Below are 24,406 nucleotides of genomic sequence, written 5' to 3' on the forward strand. Positions count from 1 at the left end.
GCACCCAGACCAAAGAGTTTCTACTATAATATCTACAATGTTAATTATCACAATAAACAGAAATGTTATGATCAGTTATTACCTACAATAAAAACAGCCAGTTTACAAAAGGGTTTATAGTTTCAAATGGTGGACAAGGAGAGAATAGAAGTGATATAAGATGTGATGAGGGCTGGGGATGTGGCTCAAGTGTAATGTGTTCGCCTGGCATGTGCAGGGCGCTGGGTTCGATCCTCAGCACCACATAAAAAATAAAGATGTTGTGTCCACCGAAAACTAAAAAGTAAATAAATAAATATTAAAAAATTCTCTCTCTCTCTTTAAAAAGAAAAGATGTGATGATTATAAGGGAAGAGAGAAGTAAAAATTTAGAGAAAGAGTGAAGGAGAGACCAGTTAAAGTTGGTGTTAGAAGAAAAGAGAGAATCAAGGGAAACAGGTAGGAGGAAAAAATATACAAACTAAAAATTAAAAAAAAATTAAATTAATACAAAACAAAACTAGAATATATTAATTGAACATTTGAATTCACAAAAAACTAATGCTAGAAAAGAGAAAAATACATGAAAATGTATAAATATCCATGTATCATTAAGATAATAATTAAACAAAGGAAAAGAAAAAAATCTTGATGAAAAGTTAAAAGAATTTTTTTCTTTTGGAGTTCAAAATATTCTCAGCTTCTCTTCTCAGCAGTTTTAGATAGGGTCATCTGGAGTGTGATGCTGAAAACTCTGGATTGCTGGAGTGAGAGAGGTAATCCTGTAGGCGGAATTCCTGGAAGGGGGATTTAGTCTTAGGTGGGCTGCAGGCTCTTTTCTAAATGTCAATTAGTCTGGAGATTTTAAATCAGTGCACCTCAGTGCGCAGTACTTGCTGGCCCACATTGGAGTACTGCACTCCCGGGATCTCACATGGGTTCCGCCAATTCTGTCTCTACATCACCTTCAGACCCCATGTTTCCTGGTCCTGGGTTCAGTCTCCAAACAATCTCTCCTGCCCCAGCCCTTCTGAGTTCCTGGCCAGATGCGTCTCTCCCAGCCTGTCTGGCAAGCAGCTAGATAGGAGAGGGAGCAGTAGAACTGGGTGGGTTTCCACCACCAGTTGTTCCCTGTGTAAACCTCTCTCCACTTTTGATTTTCTTGGTCACGTAAGCACACTCTGTGTCGTGTGGTGTGTGTTTACCAGGCCTCTATTTCAGGCCAAACTTGGGTTTGCCAACAATCAGCTCTCTCAAATGCCAGCCTCTGCATGTGGCTGCAAAATGGTTCCTTCCCTTTCCTCTGCTCACTGTCTGGAGAGATGGCAGTTTCTTTCCCCGCAAACAGATATCATGCAGCACATCTTTCAGGTTTGTTGGGCGATGTCCTTGATCTCTTGTGTCCATGTCCAGACACACCTCAGGCCTCCCAAAATGCGGGTTCCTTTAATTCCCTTATCTCTCCGCTGTCCTCACAGAGAGTTCCACTCTGAGTGGTTCTGCTTCTGGCCTGGCATGGCAGTGCTGTTAGGGATTTTTGCCTTATTTTATTATATCCAACCTCCTGTGACCCCTGTCTGCCTTGAACGTCCAGTTTTAAATTCCAGTAGAGCCCCTCCCCTTTTCATTTGCCCACCTTGTGGAGAAACTGTCTGCTCTCTTGGTTTCACACTACAGAGCAGCCAGGAACATGACCTCCTCTATCCTGCCATCTTGCTGTTCAGGGTTTACATCTTAATTTAAATTATTGTACCCGCTCTCTGGAAACTTTTAAAAAGGTTCCCATTCACTGAACATCTATTATACATCAGGTAATGTGTAACAAAGGTACTTTATTTGCTTCACACCCTTCATTCCTTTAAACAAATCTGTTGTACACAGATCTGTCTCCTTTTTCAGACCCATCAACTGAGCATCTGAGAGACACATGTACCTTGAGTTGGAAGAGCCAAGATTCAGGCCAGGTCTTTCTACTCTAAAGACCAACCTTGCCTTTCTCATAGTGGCACAATATTATGTTCTACGCTTTTATGTTCCATAAAATTAAAGCATTCTTGGAAATATTCCTAGTTTTTGTGGAAATACTTTCAATGAAGATCATCCTGGAAGGGAAGAAGGGGGGAAAAATGGGAAGACAAAACGTTGAGTAAACAAAGCAAATGAAGCCATAGATCCTAGTAAAGTGTGCAAAAACATGAAACCATGCATGTGAATTTTGGCTGTTCACAAATTCCCTGGGAGCCTCACTAAAACGTCTTCAGACCCCAGATAAAGGACCCTTACTTTCTAGGGGACGCTCTTTGACCAGAGCTGTGCTGTATCAACTGGTGCAGTAATGGTTTCACCCACTGCGTGATTTCAGGAATCTTTTGGTTTGCCTCAGTAAATCCACTAGCATTTGTACTGTAAGGAGCTATTTACTCCACAATTACATACAAGGGGAATGCTGAATTAATGCTTGTGTGAGGCCGGTAAAACTGGTTTAGTTTACCTCTGTGGGGGACTAGCAGTCGGGGCGAGGACCTGCGAGGACAGCGAGTTTCTGGGTATCGGGAACAGCCTCCTGCGGACTCCTGGTCGGCAGAACCGGGAGGGTGCAGACCCCGCAAGGCCGGCTTCCAGAGCCCGTCAGAAGTCTGCAGGGAGGACTGAGGAAGTGAGGGGCAGCTAAGAGGGGATCCTCTCCGAGCAGGGAGAGTACAGCACTAACAGTCGCAAAATGCCTTCCAGGGAACCCACTAAAACACTCACCGGAAAGCGTAGGCTGCACACGTGCCTAGAGCGCCGGCCGCTGGTGGGAGGAGTCATTGAAAGCAGGCCGGCTTGCGCCCGCCTCTCGCGCAGGCGCAATAGAAGGCATTGGCTCTCCAGCGCGCTGCGTAGGTGCAGGGGAGGCTTCGTGCGCCCCTTGGGGCGTGCAACTGGGCGGAGCTAACCCCCCACTGGCGCGCTGACGCAACGGGTCGCGGCGGAAGGGTGTGGACGCGCCGGCGCGGCAGTGGCTCGGCAGCTAGGGAGGCGGGGCCGCGCATGCGTCTTGAGAGGCGGTAGCGGCGGCGGTGGCGGCAGAGGCGGCGGTAGCGGCGGCAGCTGTGAGGGGGTTCCGGGAAGATGGTGCTGATTAAGGAATTGTGAGTGGATCGGTGGGCGTGAAGGAAGGTTTGGGACTACGACTGTGGGAGATTCATTGACTGAGAAATTGCGAAATATTCCTAAGACGTAGTGAGCTCCCGGCCGGCCGCTCCCCGGCCGCTCTCCCGCTCCCCGGCGTGCGCCCCCGGCCCACCCTTGGGCCTTCAGCGGCGCGCCCCCCAGGCCCTCCGGGCGTTGCCGCGGTAACACGGCCGCCTTTTCCTCCCCGGGCGCAGGCGGCGGCGTGCGGGCCCCGGTGCGTGGCTCGGGAAGGCGCGGCCGGGAGTTTCCGCTGGGACCCGCCTCTTCCCCGGCCCTCCCCACCCCCGGTCTGTGTCTGGGCCGGTTCCCAGGCCCGCCGGTGGGACGGAGCCGCAGCTTCCGGGGGTGGGGGAAGACGCGGTGGTCTGACAGTGATTTGTCGCCCGGGGTGGAGTCTGTTTGTTACCCGCGGGAGATGCGATTGCCAGGTGAAGGCATCCCTACCTTCGGGAGCTTGGCGCCTGAAGTTCTGCGGCAGCCCTTAGACCCGATAAGCCGTGCTCCGCCGGGCAGCTAGGTGCCTTGGCCCGAGAGCTTCCTCCCTGCACGGGAGTCTCACTCCCCAGGTGTTTAGATGGGTTGGCTCTAGGGGACCCACCTGCTTCACGGGTTAAGGTGGGGCGTTAGACCCATGCACTGTCAAATGGAGGGGTTGTCGGGTGCAGCAGGGCCAAGGGATTTTGTTGAAAACTTAAGTTTTTTTCCCAACTGTCGGGGTCTGTTAACATCGCAGAAAATCTGGTTGTCAGTATTCAGCTGTCACACCTGGTTCCTGACTTCAGCCTCCCTTTCTGGGACAGCTTGGGAATTTTTAGTTTGGCCCATTCTTTGTTTTCTTCCCCAATTCACGTTTTCATTCCAAATTCTTTAAAAAAATTTTTTGACGTAATTTAACTGTCTCCAGACACCTTACTTGTAGTGTTAATTGTCCAATCTTTAAAAAGTCACTCATGTCACTTCCCTGCTTAAAACCGCCCAAAGACACACTGTCTCTTCAGAATAAAAGTCAAAAAGTCTGTGCAACAGCCTGCAAGGCCTTATCTGATTTTTTTTCCTTGTTGTAGTCCCATTGATTACTTTTCCTGTCTGTGCCCAGTCCAGCCTCAAAAGATTCCATCACTGATCTAACTATGAGCTCCGTTGAAGACCTGTTGGTTTTTGTTCTGCCTGAAATATGCTTCTGCTTTTTATGTGGTGCTGAGGATCGGATCCAGTGCCTCACACTTACTAGGCAGGTGCTCTACCACTGAGCCACAGCCACAGCGCTAGGTGTATTCTTAATGCATGTAAGGTCCACCGATTTGCCCATTTTCCCCACTTTTCTACCCCCTGATTCTTGAACCATCCCTAGCACATAGTGGATGCTCAACAAACACTTGTTTCATGAATTGATGAAAAACTACAACTTTTGTCAGTGACAGGATTCTGTGAAAAGATGTTTTTGTCTTTTGTTGTAGAGGGACGTTTTCTAATTAAAGCTCATTTATAATACTGAACTTTGGGTTTTTGTAAAACTTCCAAGTTTCTTATAACAATGTATCATGCATTTGTTATTTTAATATATGATGTAAGTAGTAGCAGATATTAAGACAAATTGAGGATATAATTCAGGAAGAAATTGTCTCGGTTCAAGCCCCATAGAGAGTTGTAGAACTGCTTTTAGGTCAGATATCTAGTCATTTTTTTTCTTCTGTTGGAATTACCTTCTCCCTCCAAAAATGTGAATTTAAGTTTTCAGTTGATCCTTTGACAATTATGTAAGTAGTACATAGCTCATGGAAAGTAGTTCCTGCTGCGAATTTGCACACTAGTCTTTTTGCAAATGTTTCCTTTCCCTATGAAAATTTAAATGCACTGAAATAACGAAAGTTGAAGTGTGCCCCGAGTCTGATTATTTTTCGTAAGGTGTACATTGCCCTTCTGGATGTTTACTTCTCTTATTTCTCTTGTGTGTCTTTCCCAGGGTTTTTTTTTTTTTTTTCTTTTCTTTATAGATTTTTCTTTAGTTAAGGGTTTTTTTTTTTTTTTTTTTTTAAACACATTCCCAGTGTCTAGTATGGAATATGGCCTAGCATAGTCTAAGTACTCATATGGTTGAATGAAAAAATGATTCTTCCTACTCTCCAGTCATCTTTCTGAAATTGTTTTTGGTCAGGAGAGTGAATTAGTCATTCCTATATAAAGACATTGGTAAACTAAAATACTTTGGCAAATATTTGTTGTCCTAGAAAACTCTATTTTTGATAAAAATTTAAAAGTCAGAAATTACTTTGAGCGTGGGTGAGTTCCCTTCCATTTATTACTAACGCAGTAGATGAAGTTGCCATTAGCGTAATGGAAAGAATTTCACAAGGATTTTCAGAGATGTTTGTAAATTTTCAAATTATTCTGAAAATTGAATTTTGCTTTTAGAATAATAACGGAAAATCAAAACCTGTCAGTTCCTTTTCCCATTTACTTTTTACAAAGCAAATCTTGAAGAAGTTTCTTGACTCATCACTCTGAATATCTTAATCACTTTCGTTTTGTGAAAGAAATTTCTTTGAAAGTGCTACTAAACAAAATGGGGATCTTCACGCTAGTGCATATTTGTTGAAATCACTCAACTATGATTTCTTTTTGGTTTTGTGAGACTACAGGGAATATTTTTCTTTCCTCTCTGTCCCTTTGTCTCTACAGTCCCCTTGGTTCAGGTCTTTATTAGTAACACTTGAAGACCCTCCCAGAAGACTTGTATTCCTCATTCTCCTGACCCTCAATGCTTTTAACCACCTCTCCATGACCTCCTGGGTCTTCTGTAGTTACATCATTTACCTCTTGGAACAACCTTCCAGGGCTCCTTTTTGCCTGTAATTCATTTAATTCTTACCATAGTGTTCCAAGCCCTGAAAATGTCCCACCTCTGTCTTTCTAACTTTTCCTCCCCCAAGTTATGCCCTGTTTACTGAGACAGTGAGCAGTGAGTGTGTACCCTGAGGGGACAGCTAAGATGATTAGGGATTTTTAGCTATGGAGGGACTTAGAACAAGTTTATTCTTGATGAGAATTGAAACCAGTGACCATTGTAACTTTGAGATTGTCATCGTTTTTAAGTCACCATTATCAGTAAGAAAGAGTGACAAGTGACCCTTAGTCAAGGGGAGCAAATAACAGGCGACGTGTCCAGTTCATGTTGGAGATTAAGGTGATGTGAACATTCAGGGCAAATGTTTGAGGGGACTGTGGAGAGGAGATGGAGGTGCTGCTGGATGAAAACGAGATGTAGTATTCTAGGGTACAGTAATACCCTCTTCACATTGTGCAAAATAAAGCCAACTAAGAATGTCTAGGTAAAAAAAAATCGCCACTAATGTAAACAAGAAACTGACTTACTTGAGGAGAAGAGCAAAAACACTGCAGTTGGGGAGAAACTGGAATGAGTAAAACCATTGGGAATTTTCTGTAAATGACAATTGAGGTGACTGTGAGGTTGTTTTTTTGTTGTTGTTTTTCTCCCCCCCCCCCCCCGCTTTTTTTTTTTTTTTACTTTAAATAAAAGACTAAGGAGAACCAAGTAAGGGAAAAAGGAAGTTGCTGTCTTGGAGCTCAGTGTTATGAGACAATCTCCAAAGAGGACTTTGGTTTTCAGATTTTATGGTAGAAATGGTTAAGGATGGAAATAAGGCATCTCTGTAAAAACTTAGAAAAAATGCAATATTCTGACATATAATAACACCATAATATTTTAAAAAATAATTCTTTAATACTGTATTATAGGTAAAATGGAGTTATAAGGATATCCTTTTAGTATGTCCAATAGAAAATTCTTGGACAGGATTAAACATCTATCAACGTTATTGAGTCTACCCTGGAAAAAATTATTGTAATTATAAAGTTTAAGATAGTTTCCTTAATAAAAGAGTTTTTTTCTTTTTCTTTTTTTTTGGTGTGTGTGTGTTAATTTGAAAGGATCCCTTACTTATTTTTACCTGATGACACTTGAATAATTGGGTACTAAAGAAACAGTTTCTGGAAACATTTTTTATGAAATTCAAAATACATATTCTTTGAGAAGTGTCATAAAAACAAAATGCACAGCATATAGATGGTCAATGAAACCATCTAAAAATTTCATGAGGGCAGATAATACATTCTGTACCCTGCAATTTTCAATGATGAGTTTTTTTTTTCTTGTTTAATTTTACTTATAAGAATTGCTGCAACTGCATCTTTGGGGTCCTGGAACATTGAGGACACTTAGTACAAATGATCATTGGGATTCAGGGGAGGTAGCTTTTTTCCTGTAGTTTAGAAACCTTTATTTAGGGTTGTGGGAATTGCAAAGACTTCTCTTAAATAAATGACATAATTTTATTTTCAGATTTAAGAGTCCTATCTATTGTATCATTGGATTTAAAGTAAAAGATTTTTTTAAATCTTAGAGATCTGTGTTTAAAGCCATTAAAGTGTAATACATATTTTTTTCTTTTGTTATTTTAGCCGTGTGGTTTTGCCATGTTCTGTTCAGGAGGTAAGTCTTTCTTCTGAAAATTATTGGTATAATTTACTTTGATGTGTTTATCTAAACTCATTTCTTGGTATTGTTCTTTTTTTTTTAATTCCAGTTTTGTAATAAAATATGAGTTGTGGTATATTATATATAATCAGTTGCAAACAAATTTCTGTTCTACTGCCTTGTTTTTGCAGAGTGTGAAGAATAAAATCCCATCTTCTCAGGAGGCTGAGGTAGGAGGATGGCAAGTTCAAGTCCATCCTCAGCATTTTGGAGAGGCCCTAAGCAACTAAGCTAGATCTTGTCTCAAAATATTTAGGAAAGGGTTGGGGATGTAGCATCATGGTAAAGTGCCCTCAGTTCAGTCCCCCAAAAGAATAGAGTCTAACCAGTGCAGGGATTCTTTCTACACCATCCCAGGGAAATGAGGTTCCAGCCTCAACTGAAGAGCTTTTCAGGTTAAGTAGCTGGCTCCTATAAAAGCAACTGCTTTACTGTTGGGCATTTTAAAACATTTGTCTTTTCTTTAAGCCAAAATCTGCTTTCCCTTAATGTCTGACTGTTGTTCACACTTCATCCCACTTGGGATTGGATATAGAGTCTGCCCTGTTCTGCTTGTAGTAACCCTTCAGACTTCCTGATGGTGGCTCTCCTGCCAACCCCGCTACCTGCCAAGACTTTTTGTTCCAGTTTCAAAGGTCATAAGGTTAAACATCCCAGCACATTTATTTGGCCTAATATAACGAGACCTCTAGGCTTCCTCCCCAACAGGTCACATTGCTGTGTCATAGTTGTTTCCTTGAACTGAAAACAGTGTTCCAGACACAGTCTGACCAACATCTGACTGGGACAGCTTATCATCTTTCTTGATTTGTGTGTGCCATAGAAATAGATCACCTATAGAGGAACTGTGTCCTGCAGTTGCAGCCACCTGTAGTAGAGCCAGAAATGATGAAAAAAGAAAAAGCTGTCTGTTAAGTGAAGATATGAGTAGCAGGCCTCATAAAACTCCCCGGGGCCTTCTGTTACTTGCAAACAGTTCCTGCTTACTTGTCTGGTTTTCCTAGAGCTGTCAGAAGATTAGAAGCAGTGAATTGGAAGTGGGACAAAATAAACTGATAACCTAAGAGGTGACAGCTGACAGAAGATGGGGGGAAATGCAGGAACTGAAAAAGAGTAGCCAGTAGCCTTCTGGTCCTGAGTGATGTAGACATGAGCACAGCTTTGTGGGTCCTAGTAGTGCTTGACGTCTCACTGTGTTACAACACAGTCGAGACAAGTCAGGACCCCTGTTTATTTGCACAGTTGATTGTTTTGAACTTAAATGTGCAACTTGACATTTGTTTTTGTTGGCTTTTTTTGTTGTTGTTTCAGCTGGTTGAATCAGTTTGTTGAAATCTTTCTGAGTCTTGGTATTGTCACCCACACTACTCATAGCCTTTTGTTATGTTCAGATTTAATAAGCATGTCTCTTGTCTCTACTGAAATAATAATAATAATTGTTATTATCATTATTTGGTACCGGGGGTTGAACCCACGGGCACTCAACTACTGAGCCATATCCACAGTCCTATTTTGTATTTTCTTTAGAGACAGGATCTCACAAGTTGCTAATCACCTTGCCATTGCTCAGGCTGACTTTGAACTCACGATCCTCCTGCCTCAGTCTCCTGAGCAACTGGGATTACAGGTGTGCTCCACCATGCCCGGTTGAAATCATTCTTAAAATAAGAACAAGAGGAAGGCCTAGTAGCATGCCACAATTTATCAGTATATCAATCACTTTTTTTGGATATGGTTATTTAGTTGTCTCTATGTGAATTTTTTTACTCTCTGTTGATCAAGACCAAATTTACCTTTTGGCTGAATCATTTTTATCCTGTTTATGTATATGACAGTGTCGAAAAGTACATTCTGAAGGACTTAAGGATTGTGGTGTGACTAGACTAACCCTAGTGTTGTAACAGCCCCTTTGCAGTCTAAAGTCCCTAGACACTTATTTTTGGACCATATAAGAAATTTGTTTGGTTCCAGCTTCCTAAACCCTTCCAAATTGAGTAAGATTGTGTGTGTGTGTTTTAAATTAATTTGCAAGATAGCATCCTATCCCCACAAGCTTTCTTTTTTCTTTTTTAAATAGTTGTATTTAAATAGTTGTATTTTAAATAGTTGTATTATTTTATTTATTTCTTTTATGTGGTGCTGAGGATCAAACCCAGGGCCTTGCATGTGCTAGGCAAGTGCTCTGCCGCTGAGCCACAATCCCAGCCCGTATCCCCACAAGCTTTTTAGATACTAATATTTTCAGTTTACAGTGACTCTTATTTCCTTAAATCAAATTTTAATTTTGGATTATGAGTTCTTGGAGGTAGATTTTTGTGCCTTTACTTTGATAATATAAAGAAAAAATGCTTCTTTAAGCTGTTTTCATTGGAAGGAAAAAGTTTTATCAGATTTGAAAAGAGATTGGAGCTGGTTTGGTGCTGTGGCTTCATCACTAGAACAAGTTAAACCATGAGAACTTTGCTTTTTGTTGCTTATGGGAATTGATAGTGACAGAGGACAGTGCTGTTTCCTCACAAATGTAGGTGCAGGTCACTGAGAATTGAGGTTCACTAATGAAAAACTTGTCAGCAAGTTACTGCCTTTTATGGTAATACTCGTATATTTATGATATTTTTAAAGCAGTTCCTGTTTACTCAAAGACTTTGTTTTAAAGTTCCGATTCCGGGTATCCAGTACTGTTTAGTTGAGCAAGGGCCAAATTGGGATGGCATACGTAAGTCATGAGGAAAAAAAAAAAAAAACAGAGTTCTAAAATTTGGACCCCCATTGTACTTTGACTCTTCAAGCGTTTGTTATTAAACTTTGTACCCTCCTTTTTATTGAGAACAGTATTCTGGTTGCTCAGCTTTAATTGACACAGTGACAATTATGTTCCTGCCATACTTTCCTCAGAATTTTATGAAGTTAAATGTGATACAATAGAAGTAAAAATGCTTTGGAACGTACAAAAAAATTTTTTTTTTCAAAAATTGAACAGAGTGTCAAGAAATTTTCTGCATAAATGGATAGTATGTATTAAAGCCACAAAATATTTATAACTGGCATTTTTTGAATAATGGAAATCCTATAAAATATATAAATACTGAAAGCTATATGATCACCTGCTGTTTGTCTTTTTTTAAACACTAATTTCCAGCTTGGGTTGTATTTTCATGTAGATCATGTGCTGCATGGTTTGGATATACTTTTCTCTGTCTTCTCTATTAAGGTTTTACTATAGGACATTTCTGTGTTTTTTAGTGAAAATCTGTGCTCTTTTACATTTTAGTATCAGGTTGGGCAGCTGTACTCTGTTGCAGAAGCTAGTAAGAATGAGACTGGTGGTGGAGAAGGAATTGAAGTCTTAAAGAATGAACCTTATGAGAAGGATGGAGAAAAGGGACAGTATACACACAAAATATATCACCTGAAAAGGTAAGTGGAGTATTCATCTTCGCTGCTCAGTCATTAAGTCAGTAGGCCATAAGTACCCAGCTTATGTAAGAACTACCTATCTTACTAGAAGACATGCTGAGGTACATTTCTTATTTCAATGTGACAATGTGTTGCATTTTAATTTCTTGAGAGAATTTCTTCCTTATTGGTTATTTTTAAGTTGTAAAAACATTTTCGTTTGTTTATAACAAAAATTCAAACAACAAAGAGAACTTTAAGACAACTTGGTCCCTAGCCCTTGTGTCAAATATCCATACCCACAGAGAAGAACACTAGCAGTGAATGGTTTAAGGGTTTATCTTTCTAGATCATTTTTTCTGTACTTAAAGATATTTTTAAAAATAAGCGTGTGTATGTGTATAATTTTTATCAGCTTTAGTTTTCTGCTAAAATGAGAAGATTCATACTGGACGGTTTGCTTTATTTTTTTGTGTAATAACAGGTCATAAACAGACATTCTCCATGTTTTTATTTCATATCCCTGTGATTCTTTTTAAAGTCGAGTAACATTTTTTAGCATGGGCATGCAATAGTTTATGTAACCATTCTTTATGTTACAGAGTCTTTTAGGTATTACTTTTTGTCTCTTAAAAATGATGTTTCTGTTGAGTGAACCTCGTTGTACATAAGTCTTATGTCTTAGATTACTATTGTCTAAGAGAAATTTGTGAAAGTTGGATTTCTGGGAGGGCATACTCATTGTAAATTTTGACATTACTGCCAAATTGCCCTTCCAAGAGTTTGCTACTGTTCATTTTTCATATTATTCTTCTTAAATTTTTACCAATTTTATACACAGAAATTAGCCTCTTATTTAAGTTTGAATCTCTTCATAGTGAGAGCGAAAGTCTTCGTGGTAACTGACCAGTTGGATTTCTCGTATAACTTGACTGTCCATTGTTGTTTTGGTTTATCCAAGTTCTTTTGCACATTTTCCTAAATTTGGCAGTCTAATCTCTATCTTTGCCATAAATATTTTAAAATAGAAAGGCACGTCAGAGCCAAAGGCACCCAAGAGCCAAAGATGAGTAGTGGCTTTTAAAAGTCCCTTCTGTCAGTCATCTCCCAGGTTATTAAGAGCAGGAGGCAATTTCTGCTTTCTTCTTGCTTTTATTTTCTTCATAGTCCAGTAAATTATGCTCCTGTTTCGTAGAGTTCCATGCAGTGTGGATGAGCTGTGGTGATTAGTATTTTTCTTATTTTCTCAGTTTAACTCTACAGATTGGTTTATGATGATGCATGAATATAAAATAGGCTATCACTTTATAGATCTTAAATTCTATCATTATTTTCTGATAGAATACAGCATTTCTTTGTTTCTGTTGCAGGTTTGACCTGAGAAATAATTAAGTTGGTGACTGATCAATCAGTTATCCAGAGATTGACTTATGGTGTCTTTAAATTTGTTAGCAACAAATATCTAAAGCAGTGTCACTTGACAGAATATTTGGGTATTCCATATGGCACAAATTTAATGATGATTAATGATGATAGTGTTGCTTACACATACTTAGCTTTACTTTTCTAAAGTTTTAATTCACCCATTAATTGATTTCTATTGACACATTAGAGTTCCTTTTATAAATGTTGGACTCTTTCTGGTAATTGTAAAATGAACCAAAAAGTTTAATATATAAGCTCTCTATTAGTCTGTGATGTTTTTTTGTTTTGTTTTGTTGTGATAACAGGGATTGAACCCAGGTGTGCTTTACCACTGAGCCACGTCCCCAGCCCTTTTTTATTTTTTACTTTGAGATAGAGTCTCACTAAGTTGCTTAGGGCCTCAGGGGCTGGCTTTGAACTTGCCATCCTCTTTTCTCAGCCTCACAAGCACTGGGATAGCAGGCCATGCAGCAGTGCACCCGGCTGTGAGACCTTTTAAAATCAGTGTTCCATTTAAATAGGATAGGTTGAAACAGATCCCTGATATCCTCTGGTTGAAATATTAAGAGTTTGATTGTTGGAAATGCTTGCCACATTATCATATGGTCAGTTGCTAAATAATGCACGTATATATAATACGTTTCACATTTTTAAAAAACTAATCTGAAAAAAGCCTAGAAAGATTTATTAAGATGAAAAGAAAGATTATCGGTTGATTGTAGGATGTGGATGATTTAAAAACATTCTTACTCTTTTGTGATTTTTTTTTTTTTTTATGAGAGAGAAAGTGTTAAATACCACTTCTGAAAATCTGATTTAGGTAGCACTACAGCCATAAATAATAACTCTGTCTAGTTGAAGAGGCCTATAAATATGGTCAGTAAGATATTCTTACTTAAGAGCTTATTTGGGCCTGAGGTTCAAAATTCCTTTTAGGCTTTTAGTGGATTAAATAAAGTCTTGGCTCACTGGAGGCCAGCCTGCCTGCACACTTGGGCTTTTGGAACAGCTTCTTCAATCCTAGAAGGAGCTAACATCATTCCAAGCACCCTTTAGTTTTACCCTTTCCCCACACTTGCTTCCTACCCATCATTATGGTCCTGTGAAAAAGGCAGAAGACAGACACCAAGGCACATGTTTACCCACAGTCACATTGCCAATAAGTGGCAAGATGGTGATTTTTTTTGATTGAAGTGGCAGTCTTGGGTGCCTGACAACAAGACCACAACCCAGGTCTCCCATGAAAAGGAACAGGGGAACAGATTGGGTGGTGAGACTGTGTGGCACAGGTGGCACTGAGCATGGAGTTACAGAGAGGTGGGAGACAGGACAGGGAAGGGAGCATCCACTCAGGTAAGAATGAGAAAGGGCCAGCATCCTACCCATTGATAAGACAAGTCAGGGATTGGTGGTCAGCCTGAGAGGGAGTATGGCTGTTGGGGCCAGGACTATCAGATGCTGGTACTCAAATTCCTAAGTTCACATTGAAGGCACATTGGACACAGGACAACTATATTGTGGAAGGACAAATTTCTGTCTCATTTCAGAACACCTAATTTAGCAATAGGAGCTGAGGCCTTTGCTGTACTGCAAGAAAACCCCGACCCAGGGCAAGGCTGGTGGCACATCCCCTTAGTTTCCTCAGGGGCATGAGGTTAGCATTCTAAAGGTGCACCCGCCCTCTCTGGAGACTTAATGGAGCTCTCTTCCTGGGAGAGTTAAGGTTTGTGTCTTCAGGATGTGTTTCTTTCCCAGTATTGATCCCATTAGTTGACCCACACTGTGTGCACTGTCCCATGTAACATCATCAGTGACATTTCACAGTTTGGCTGAGGCTATCGGCACCTCATTTTACACTTGAGGTGCTTGAAATTCTGAGATTCACTTTACTCATAATAACCAAAGTCTCCGAATTCCCTGGCTAGTGTGCTTTCCCACTAGCAGAACACTACTTGGTAAAGTGTGTATACTTGATCTCAACCAGATAATTGAGAAACACTCTTGGCACAAGTTATCTAACCCCAAAGTAGTGACTCGGCAAGGGACATTTTATAAGTCTGTTTTCCCAGAAACTTCATCACTGGCCCCATCTCACTGCTGTTTTGGTAGCAGACAGAGGACGGGAACCTCATCTGTGATCTGGAGCCTGCCCTCTTAACCATTTTGCTTTGCTTTGCTTCTGATCCCCAGGGAGAGTCTGCATATTTTCCCATTCCTGAAGTGAGTGCCGTGGGGCTCCATGGAGCAATTCTTCTGGAATCTCAGGTTCCACCATATCTCATTTCTCATAAGCCTTTAAGTCTAAAGTCCTCCAAAGTAAACTTAGCAAGGTCGTCAGAATTATTCATGTGACCTTAGTTGTTACACCTCCATTCAGAACAAAAATCCTTATTTCTAAGCAGGTCAGTCTCTTTGCTGTCCTCTGGAAGTGACCTGTCAGTTGTTCAGTGCCACCTGCCTCCCCCAGCCTCTGTTTGTTCAGTCCTTCACTTTTTTTTTTTTTTTTTTTTAATGTTGGGCCTTTTTGTGTGCAGAGGCATTTGGCCTCTTGAATTCTATTCATGTGCTATATTAACCTTTCTTCCCTCAACTCATCACTTTTTGTTCCTTTCACTCATTTTGACACCTGGTCATATATTTCCATTATTTGTCTTGGACCTCATTTTCTACGACAGTGTTGAGTATCTTTCCTTATTTAGTACAGACTTTCTATAGTAGGTGATGGTGAAGGAAGGCAATTTAGTGGGCAAAGTTTTGTTTTTTTTTTGACCAGGGATTGAGCCGGGATGCTTAACTGCTGAGCCACATCTCTAGTCCTTTTTTTATTTTTTATTTTGAGACAGGACTTCCTAAATTGCTTATGGCTTTGCTAAATTGCTGAGACTGGCCTTGAACTTGTGATCCTCCTGCTTCAGCCTCTGGAGTTTCTGGGATTACAGGCGTGCACCAACACACCTGGCTAGGCAAAGAAATTTGAAGCAGAACAACGAAATGTGTTGTAGCTTTTGAAATGGTTAAGAGAGAAAGCTCAGCTGTCCCAAGACTTCATTGTTCAAACACACTGATCTGCCCTTTTTGTTCTTTTTGTTAGTTTGTTTGTCACTTCTTGGGGAAAGCTTTGTTCTTTTTCAGTTCTTGTAAGCATTATGCCATCACCACCGTCAGTCAGTCCTGGATGATAGATTGTAAAGTTTTGTCAGCTCCAGAATGGCCCTGTTTTCCAGAAGTTAAAACAGCAAGGGTTTTGTTGAAAATCATTTTAAAATTTCATGTTATTCAAGGTAAGAGTTCATTTTTGTAAGCAAAAAGTAATCATTTTCCAGGAACTTAAGTTATGTTTAAAAAGGAGAAGTTTAAGTCGCCAGAAAATATAAATGTGGACGATGCTTCACATTCAGAGGTCGTATTGTACAAGTAACGAGTCAATAAATAATCAATTCATTCCTGAGTCAAATTCAGTCATTGTGGGCATGTCATTTTTTTCTTTGTATGTAGTTGGGTCTCTTCATGTGTCACACAGTGGGAAGTTTTCTGAATCGAGAGTAATTCTATTCCAGAAGAACATCAGAAATATTTTCTGAATTATGTTCTTTCCTCTTTATGGTTTATCTCCTTTTTCATTACTATTCTTCTCTTATTAGGTGAAAGATACTTTCTTGTTTTTGTGTTTTAATCTCCATTTATTCCTTTTCCACAAATTCAGATTTTAAACCATTTTTCTTTTTTTTCCCTTATGCACTCTTTTTTTCTTCTTCCTCCATCTCCATTGCTGGTCTGACACACATAAGTCACCGTCACCTCTCTCTCGACCCCTCCATTCGTCTCCAGACTGCTGTGTAGACATCCAGTTTGCTCGTTTTCATTTGGGTTTTTAAAAATATAGAGATAACATCCTTTCAAAGGGGGGCTCAGTGGTGTTCGCAGAATTGTCCAACTACCATTTCTATCTGATCTGAGAATATCTTCTACACTCTAAAAAGAAAAAGAAACCCTGTTGCCGTTTGTAGGCACTGTCTATTACCCCTTCCTCCGGCTCCTGGCCCCAGTCCCTGTCCACAGAGGTGCCTTTTGTGGTCAGCTTCTTCTCCTTAGCACACTGTTGAGGCTCATCCATGTTAAAGCACATATTAGTGCTACCGTTTTTGTTGCCAATAATATTCCATTGTGTAAAAATACCACATTTTGTTTGTGTTGGACATCTGGGTTGTTTCTACTTTTTGTCTATTCTGAATAATGCTGTGAATATTTGTACATAAGTTTTTTTAAATTATTATTTTACATGTTGATGGACCTTTATTTTGTTCGTGTATTTATATGCAGTGCTGAAAATTGAACCCAGGGCCTCACACATGCCAGGCAAGTGCTCAACCACTCAGCCCCAGCCCCAGCCCTGGACATAGTTTTTTGTGTGACCGTGTTTTCATTTCTCCAGGGTAGAGAACCAGCAAGTGGAGTTGTAGGGTCATAAGATGGTCATATAAGTATGGTTGACCTTTTGAGGAACTGCCAAACTGTTTTCCAAAGCAGCTGCACCATTTTACATTTCCCACCAGGAGGATACAAGATTCCATTTTCTCCATAACCTCACCAATACTTGTTATTATCTGTGTGATTATAGCCCTCTGTTTGGCGGGGGGAGGGAGGAGAAATGGTACCTTACTTGGTTTGAGTTGCATTTTCTTCATGATTAATGATATTGGGCATCATCTTTGTGCACTTTGGTTATTTGTATGTCTTTGAAGAACTCTCTGTTGAAATCTTTGTCCTGTGTTTGACTTGAGTTTCTGAATTGTAAGAGTTCTTTATATATTCTGGATACTAATATCTAATGGATATAGGATTTGTAGTTTTCTTTCCTCTATTTTATGGGGTGTCTTTCACTTCTTTGACAGTATCTTTTTATTTTTACTTTTTTGTAACAGATGGACACAATACCTCTATTTTATGTATTTCTTTTATTATTCTATTTATTTATTTTATTATTTTATTATTTTATTTATTATTAGGTGCCTAGGATTGAACCCAGTCCCTCACACGTACTAGGCAAGCGCTCTGCCATTGAGCCACAACCCCATCCTTGACAGTATCTTTAAAAGCTTTAAATGTTTTTAATTTTGATGAAGTTCACTTTATTTTTTATCTTTTATTGTTCATGTTTTGGTGTCAATTATAAATATTACTTATTCCAGAGGTTATGAAGATTTACATCTATGGTTTTTTTGGAAGAATTTTATTTTCCATTTACATTTAGGTTGTTATCCATTTTGAGTTAATTTTGACCACCATTCATTCTTGCTTGTTCTAATTAATGTTCCTCACAAATCCAGAAGGATCTCAGAACTTAAAAGCAGGTTGTGTCATTTCCCTTCTTGGTGTCATCACTGGCTTCCCACCTTACAGAGAACAGAATCCAGACTCTGGGCCATCAGGTGGGCTGGGCCCCATGTGATCTGCCGGCTTCCCACCTCATTAGCCAGCCTCATCTTCATCTTGTCTCCGCTCTTTTGGTCACCACAGTGCAGCCATGCTAGAGGCCTCAGTGGCTCTAGCAGGCCAAGTCTTATGCTATCATAGGATTGGCCATTTTTTTTTTCTGCATCCGTTCCCTCTGGTGATCATTGTCCCGTCACTCCTTCGGAGGGCCCTCCCTTGCTGACTCTTCCTCATCTCACTGCACTGCAGGAGACTGATAGTTCTCTTTGCCTTTTGTTGTCTAGAGTTTGTTTTCTGCCTCCTTCCCTGGAAGGTAAGGACTGGTCCCTGTTTATTCAGCCGTATTGGCATAGCTCCCGGCACCGTGCACACTCAGTAAACACTTGTATGGGTAAATGAGTGACATGCTCAGTGTGTTTAAGATCTCTTTCAGTAGATTACAAAGTGAAAGATTAATTATTTTATTTATGGCATAGTAATTTGGTCTTAATTCTTCCCATAGGACGGAGGATAAGAAATAGAACTTTTCAGTGGTTAGGCTATTTATAGGTAGATATAAATTTTTCAAGGGAAAAATGCTGTTTGAAATGATTTGCCAAAATATTTATCTCAGGAATCAGAACTTAAAAAGGAATACTTCAAGATCAGAAGTTACATGATAGTGATTTGTTATGTGTCTTTTAAACCTTTCTTTTCCTATACTGCTGTAACAAAGTTGCCTTGCTTCAAAACAAACAGCTTTACAACCATTATTAAGGTAAGATTTATTGTTATTTTATGTATTTATTTATTAATTTAGGTACCAGGGATTGAACCCAGGGGTGCTTAACCACTGAGCCATATCCTCAATCCTTTTTAATATTTTAATTAGAGAGAGGGTCTTGTTAAATTGCTTAGGTCCTTGCTAACTTGCTGAGGCTGGCTTTGAACTTGCCATCTTCCTGCCTCAGCCTTGTGTGCCACCATGCCCAGCCCTGAGATCTTAATACTATCTCCTTTCAACATAATTGAATAAGATTCTGTGGTAGGATTTTACCATGAAATTAAACATCTTTAAAGTGCATTTAGAGTGGGGAGGAGGAGGGACCGTCGAGCTTTGGGCATTCTGCTGTGGGTAGTTCTTACCTTAACAGCTGAGATCTGGTCGAAGTTACCTTGAAGTCAAGTTGGGAACATTGGCTAGTTGTGGGAGAATAGCATTTCATGAATAGTTTGGGAAGAACATATGAAGGAAAGTCCTTTTCCTGTGCTCTATTTTGAAGGCCTAGCTCATTTTGTAAATTCATTCAGTATTTTCCCTTTTCTGAGGCCCCCTAAGCAGCATTTCCTGCATTTTATTAAAGTGATCTCCTGATGGAAAAATGATGTACATGCTTTTAATTATATATAAATGGCACACCTGAATTGCCTTGTTCGAAACCCTCAAGGTTGCCATTATTGACAATTGCTGCTCTTTAAAGTAGAATCTTATTTACTTCATTTGTGCATGTCCCCCAAGGTCAGCCAGTTCCTTGGATTCATTAGGAGCAGTGTCAATGTTCTTATGTTACATGTAGAAGAGACAGTAAATTTGAAACAAAACCAGCTCAAAGATTTGGACCTTATTAAATAAATCAAAAGAAACTAACAAAAAATGAATTGTTGGAATTCACACGGGGGAGAGGGTGGTCCTGGAGAGTAGAGTGGGCAGTTGGGACCCAGATGGAGAAGTAGTGCCACCTCTTGTAGATGTGGTTCTTGACAGCCTGTGTAATGGCTGCCACTTTGTTTTTCTATTTGGGTCAACAAATTTTAGAACATTTTATGACTATTTAAAGATTGTCACTATTGGCCACTCTAGGGAAGTTAAAAGTGTTTATGAGCTAGGTGGCTATGTGTTCCATAGCTGGTTTTGGTCTGTCTTTTCTAAGTTGACCAGCTGGATTACTGATAGGTATTTGTCCCACTCTCAGACAAACTGGTAATTTGTAGCTCGCCTTTGGTTAATTGTATGTGCTGCAGTATACTTTGGTTAAGTCTCACCCATATTTAAAGGGCTATTGATTTTAGCTCTTCAGCAATGTGAGATTTTTGTACTAGATGTTCTTGGACTTTTAAGGTAATACTATGTTCAGTTATCCTGGCTTTGTATTTCTTAAGTTTGAATCATCCCACGATTTGAAAAGAATCAGTGATCAAAGAGTTAGTGCTCTGTTATTATCTTTGAAGTCCGTGACGGCACATGTAAACCTCTTTATGCCCTTGGAATCTCAGTTGAACTGTCATATGTAATAGTACATTAGTTTTTCTTTTCCTGAGTTAATGTGCCAGACAGAATAGGTGAAAACCCCAAGCTGTGCACCTGTTTGAAGTACCTTGAGCCTGAAATCTAAGGGCTCCAAGGAGGGTTGTCTGCAGTGCCTCTTCTGTTGGCGCTTAGCTCTCTGGCTGGTGTGTTTCTCGCCATTTACCTTGCTTAACCTCCAAAATTCAACAGAAGAATAGCTCTGGCCGGCTGCTTAATTTTATTATAGGCCAGAAGTCCTTGCTGGATGCCAGGTCTTCTGAGTTTATTCTTTTAGTTGAAGAAACTAAGTTTTATTTCAAAGTTCTCAGAGAAACAGCTATGTGGAAATATGTGTTTATAGTGCTTGAAGTTGGAGGATATAGTTTTGATTTATAGATATTTAGCCTCTTACATGCTGATTATCTGAAGTGATGAAATACCTCACATTGTTATTGGATGGTTTAAATGAGTAAAGGTGTGATTTGCTTCATGGCAAATCATAGTTAAAATTGTTGACTACCATTATTTGTGCTCTCGTTGTACTGCACAGTGTGCTGAGTCCATTACAGATACTGTCTGATTGAACCTTCTCAGCACCTGCACAGTAGGTAATGTGAACCCCACTAATTCGTGAGAAATTCAGAGAAGCCAGTAATAGCCCAGGTCATCTTGGAGCTTCTCAGCGATGTCAAGATTTGAGTCTAGTATGTGTGAAAACCTTTTGTGGTGAAGCTCCTGAAAACCTTTTGTGGTGAAGCTCCTCTCCTTATAGAAGGCTCCAGTCAAAACAAATGATCATTTTGTTTGCATTTCTTTGAAGACTGGTAACTGATTTTTCCATTTGTTAACAGCATTTTCTAGGCAAGTGCTCCATCACCAAGCTGCACCCCCAGCTACTTGGAGGAGGGAGAGAGAGAGAGAGAGAGAGAGAGAGAGAGAGAGAGAGAGAGAGAGAGAGAGCGCGCTTGCGCGCACACATGTTGGGGGCATGCATGGACTTGCGACGCTGGGTATCAACCCAGGCCTTGCACCGGCAAGTGCTGTGTGCTGAGCTGTATGCCCAGCCCTGTGGGCAGTGTTTGCTGTTGGTAATATGTTGGTGGATATCCTTTGTCTGTCTTTTGGGACTGCTCCTGACTGTGAGGAAGTTGCATAAGCTTGGTGGGTGCTAGTCATGTATGCAGCCCTTTTCATATTACAGGCAGCAAGTGACAGCCACCTGTGAAGCCTATAGGATTTTATAATTGGTTATGTTTGAATTTCTCATTTTCTGTGTGATCTTTCCCATTGTCACTATTTGACAGGCCTTTTCTATAAAACATATTAGACTTTTATTTAGAGATATTCTCTTATTCTGGGGCTTTTTGTGGTTCAGGAACTAGCATAATATAGTTTCACTACATGAGAATTTTGTGTTGTAGTAATGTGTAGCTAGGGCAGCTTGGTTAACTCTCAGATTTCATACCAGGGGAATAATTAAAAAACTCCAAGAAAGAATTCCTTCTATTTAAAAATTTAAAAACAACAGAATCCCTTTATATAGTTTAACTTTCTCAATCATTTTGTTACTTTTTATGTTAATTTTTTACCTGATTAATCTACAGTAATGATCACATTTAATAAAAGTATTTTTTGATACAAAAAAGTTAATGACTGAAGTGAAAATACATACAATCTCAATCTCTCTCTCCTTACAGCAAAGTTCCCACCTTCGTGAGGATGATTGCTCCTGAGGGCTCCTTGGTGTTTCACGAGAAAGCCTGGAACGCCTACCCCTACTGCAGGACAAGTAAGCCTCGTCCCCAGCAGCACTTCACCCCTCTGCGCTGAGGAGGAGGAGCGAGGACTCCCAGTGCCCGGGTGTCTGAGAAGGGTTGTTTGAGTGATGGCAGGAGAGTGGCTACATTGGGTTCATCTCCCAGACCTTGTGAAGGGCATGGGGTTTACTCCCAGATGATAGTCACACTGATGTCCTTGCTGACTGTGCTGGCTCTAGGGTGAGCAGATGCATACTTTGAGATCCTAAAGAAAGCTCACCCACACTCAGAAGTTCTGTTTGGTGGACTTTCAACAGTAGTTTACGTACGTTGCCACGTGACAGGAGAGGGAGATGACAGACTTCTGAAACATCTGCTGTCATTTGCTAAATTAACTCTATAGTGTTTTTCTCTTGTGACATTATTCTTTTAAGCTTTATTTTATTTCTTCAAAATTTATCTTAGTTGTCAATGGATCTTTATTTTATTTATTTATATGTGGTGCTAAGAATCGAATCCAGTGCTGGGCAAGTGCTCTACCCCTGAGCCCCAGCCCCAGCATTATTTTAAAGTTACATTAGTCTCCATATTTTATTTGGACCTCATAATCTAAGGTATCCTATGGTGTCACTTGTGTACAAACTGTATTTTGAAAACATAAGCTACTAAATGTTCTGTGTTTTCAGGTAGTTTAGTCTTTGTGGCATAAAATATTGGGACAGATTGTTTTGACTCCAATTAATATTCTGAAATTTTTCCTGTTTCATTGCCTGCCTCCATTGTGCCTCAGTTGTAACGGTGAGTAAAACTTTGTGTTCCATTCTCTTATCTTTATTTAGTCCATATTGTAATTTTTAATTTTTTGGTAATTATCTTGTTTTTGTTTTTAAACTAAAACTACCCATTGCTTCATGGCTCCCTCCCCCCAAGTCCTGCTCCACCATATGTCCCCGGGGCTAATGGGCTCTTTCCAGTCTTCTCTCCAGATCTCCCTTTTGATTTCATTTTGCTTTTGCTGCCTCCTTTTAGTGCCAGATTTACTGACCAAACCTCATAGCTGCGTTTACTATATTATTATGTTAGCCCTATAAGCTACGTGACAAGTAGGACTGTTTACATTATTTAGAAGCATGCAGCATTTAGTTTGCTTGACAAGTCTGTAAAGATCAGTAGCTAATGATCGTTAGTCACTTGAGGTAGATCTCTTGGTAGAGTCAAAGCATGGCATGGTGCTGGTGCTGGTGCTGGAAAAGGCTCCTGTGTACACAAGCCCCGGAGAACTGGTGAAACATCATGTCATGTTTCTCTTGTGTTTTCTACAGAATGAATATATGAAAGATGATTTCTTCATTAAAATTGAGACATGGCACAAACCAGACTTGGGAACATCAGACAACGTAAGTTGTGAGGGCTGGGAGGAGGGTAGCCTGAGACAGGCATTATCACCCCATGTACATGGATGGCCACACTGCTGGAGTGACTGCACCCTGGGCAGCAGGAGGAAGGAGAAGCTGTGCTCCATTTGTGTATACTCCACTGTCACCTAGGGCCAACTAGAACAAATAGTTCTAGGTAAAAGAAAAAAAAGAAAAAACATTAAGTTGCTGCTCCTCACTTTTCAGCGCAGAAACCCTTGGAAAGGGAATTACTGTGTCTAGTGTATTCTGTCGTTAACAAAGTGAAGTTACCTGCATCAGACTAGCCGCTGGCCGCATCAGATGGTGTCAAATTTAGGTGAGGCAAGCAAGCAGCCAGAAACGGGGGGCTTTCCTTGTCAGTCTCTTGCCATGACACTGTCTGGAACCGGGAGAGAGTGGATCATCAAAGTTCACTGATAATCCCCCAACCTAGTTTTAACCGTTAGTGTACAATGCCTTCATCTCTGTGTACTTGCCAGAGTTGCTCTAGCATAACGGAATGATTGCTTTCATTTTTACCTCCTACCCACTTTACTGGAGTATGGGTTGGTTGATGTCAGAGAAATGACCAGAAGTCAGGAGGGAGAAGGTTCTTTGAATAATTTACAAAAATGTTGGCAAGCTTCAAGAATCAGCTAGGACGGGACTTATGGTACATGCCTGTAATCCCAGCGGCTTAGGAGGCTAGGGCAGGAGTTCAAAGCCAGCCTCAGCAACTTAGCAAGAGCTAAGCAACTTCAGTGAGACCCTGCCTCTAAATAAAATACAAAATAGGGCTGGGGGTGTGTGGCTCAGTGGTCGAGTGCCCCGAGTTCAATCTCCAGCACCAAAAAAAAAAAAAGAACATCATCTTGGACTCAGAGACATGATTCTTAAGGCTTGTTGGGAAATGTGAAAAGGGCATCTGGCATCCTTGGTGGATGCACTGGCAATGTGTGGTCCCTGGGCCAGCAGCAGCATCTGGGAACTCATTAGGAATGCAGACTCAGTCCCCACCCAGAGC

The 24,406-nt window shown here is 40.4% G+C and overlaps 1 protein-coding gene and 1 long non-coding RNA gene across 2 annotated transcripts in view; one reads left to right on the top strand and one right to left on the bottom strand.

Annotated features, from left to right (window-relative positions):
• Positions 1-1,791: 1,791 nt before the first annotated feature.
• Positions 1,792-2,718, bottom strand: LOC124081121 (uncharacterized). The gene is made up of 2 exons (XR_006847961.2): positions 2,471-2,718; positions 1,792-2,081 (listed from the first exon to the last, which is right to left on the bottom strand). It is a non-coding gene; the product is annotated as an uncharacterized LOC124081121 (long non-coding RNA).
• A 280-nt stretch (positions 2,719-2,998) lies between these two features.
• Positions 2,999-24,406, top strand: part of Pitpnb (phosphatidylinositol transfer protein beta) — a 63,674-nt gene continuing 42,266 nt past the window's right edge. Inside the window, exons 1-6 of the mRNA XM_046427256.1 lie at positions 2,999-3,110; positions 7,633-7,663; positions 10,980-11,125; positions 21,926-22,017; positions 22,776-22,783; positions 23,308-23,382. Of these exons, the coding sequence (XP_046283212.1) occupies positions 3,091-3,110; positions 7,633-7,663; positions 10,980-11,125; positions 21,926-22,017; positions 22,776-22,783; positions 23,308-23,382 (372 nt within the window). The 5' untranslated portion in view covers positions 2,999-3,090. The remainder of the gene's footprint in view (positions 3,111-7,632; positions 7,664-10,979; positions 11,126-21,925; positions 22,018-22,775; positions 22,784-23,307; positions 23,383-24,406) is intronic.

This window comes from Marmota monax, unplaced genomic scaffold (assembly GCF_021218885.2).
Source record: "Marmota monax isolate L192 unplaced genomic scaffold, Marmota_monax_Labrador192_F-V1.1 WCK01_AAM20220418_F8-fsc00177, whole genome shotgun sequence".
Classification (NCBI taxonomy): domain Eukaryota; kingdom Metazoa; phylum Chordata; class Mammalia; order Rodentia; family Sciuridae; genus Marmota; species Marmota monax.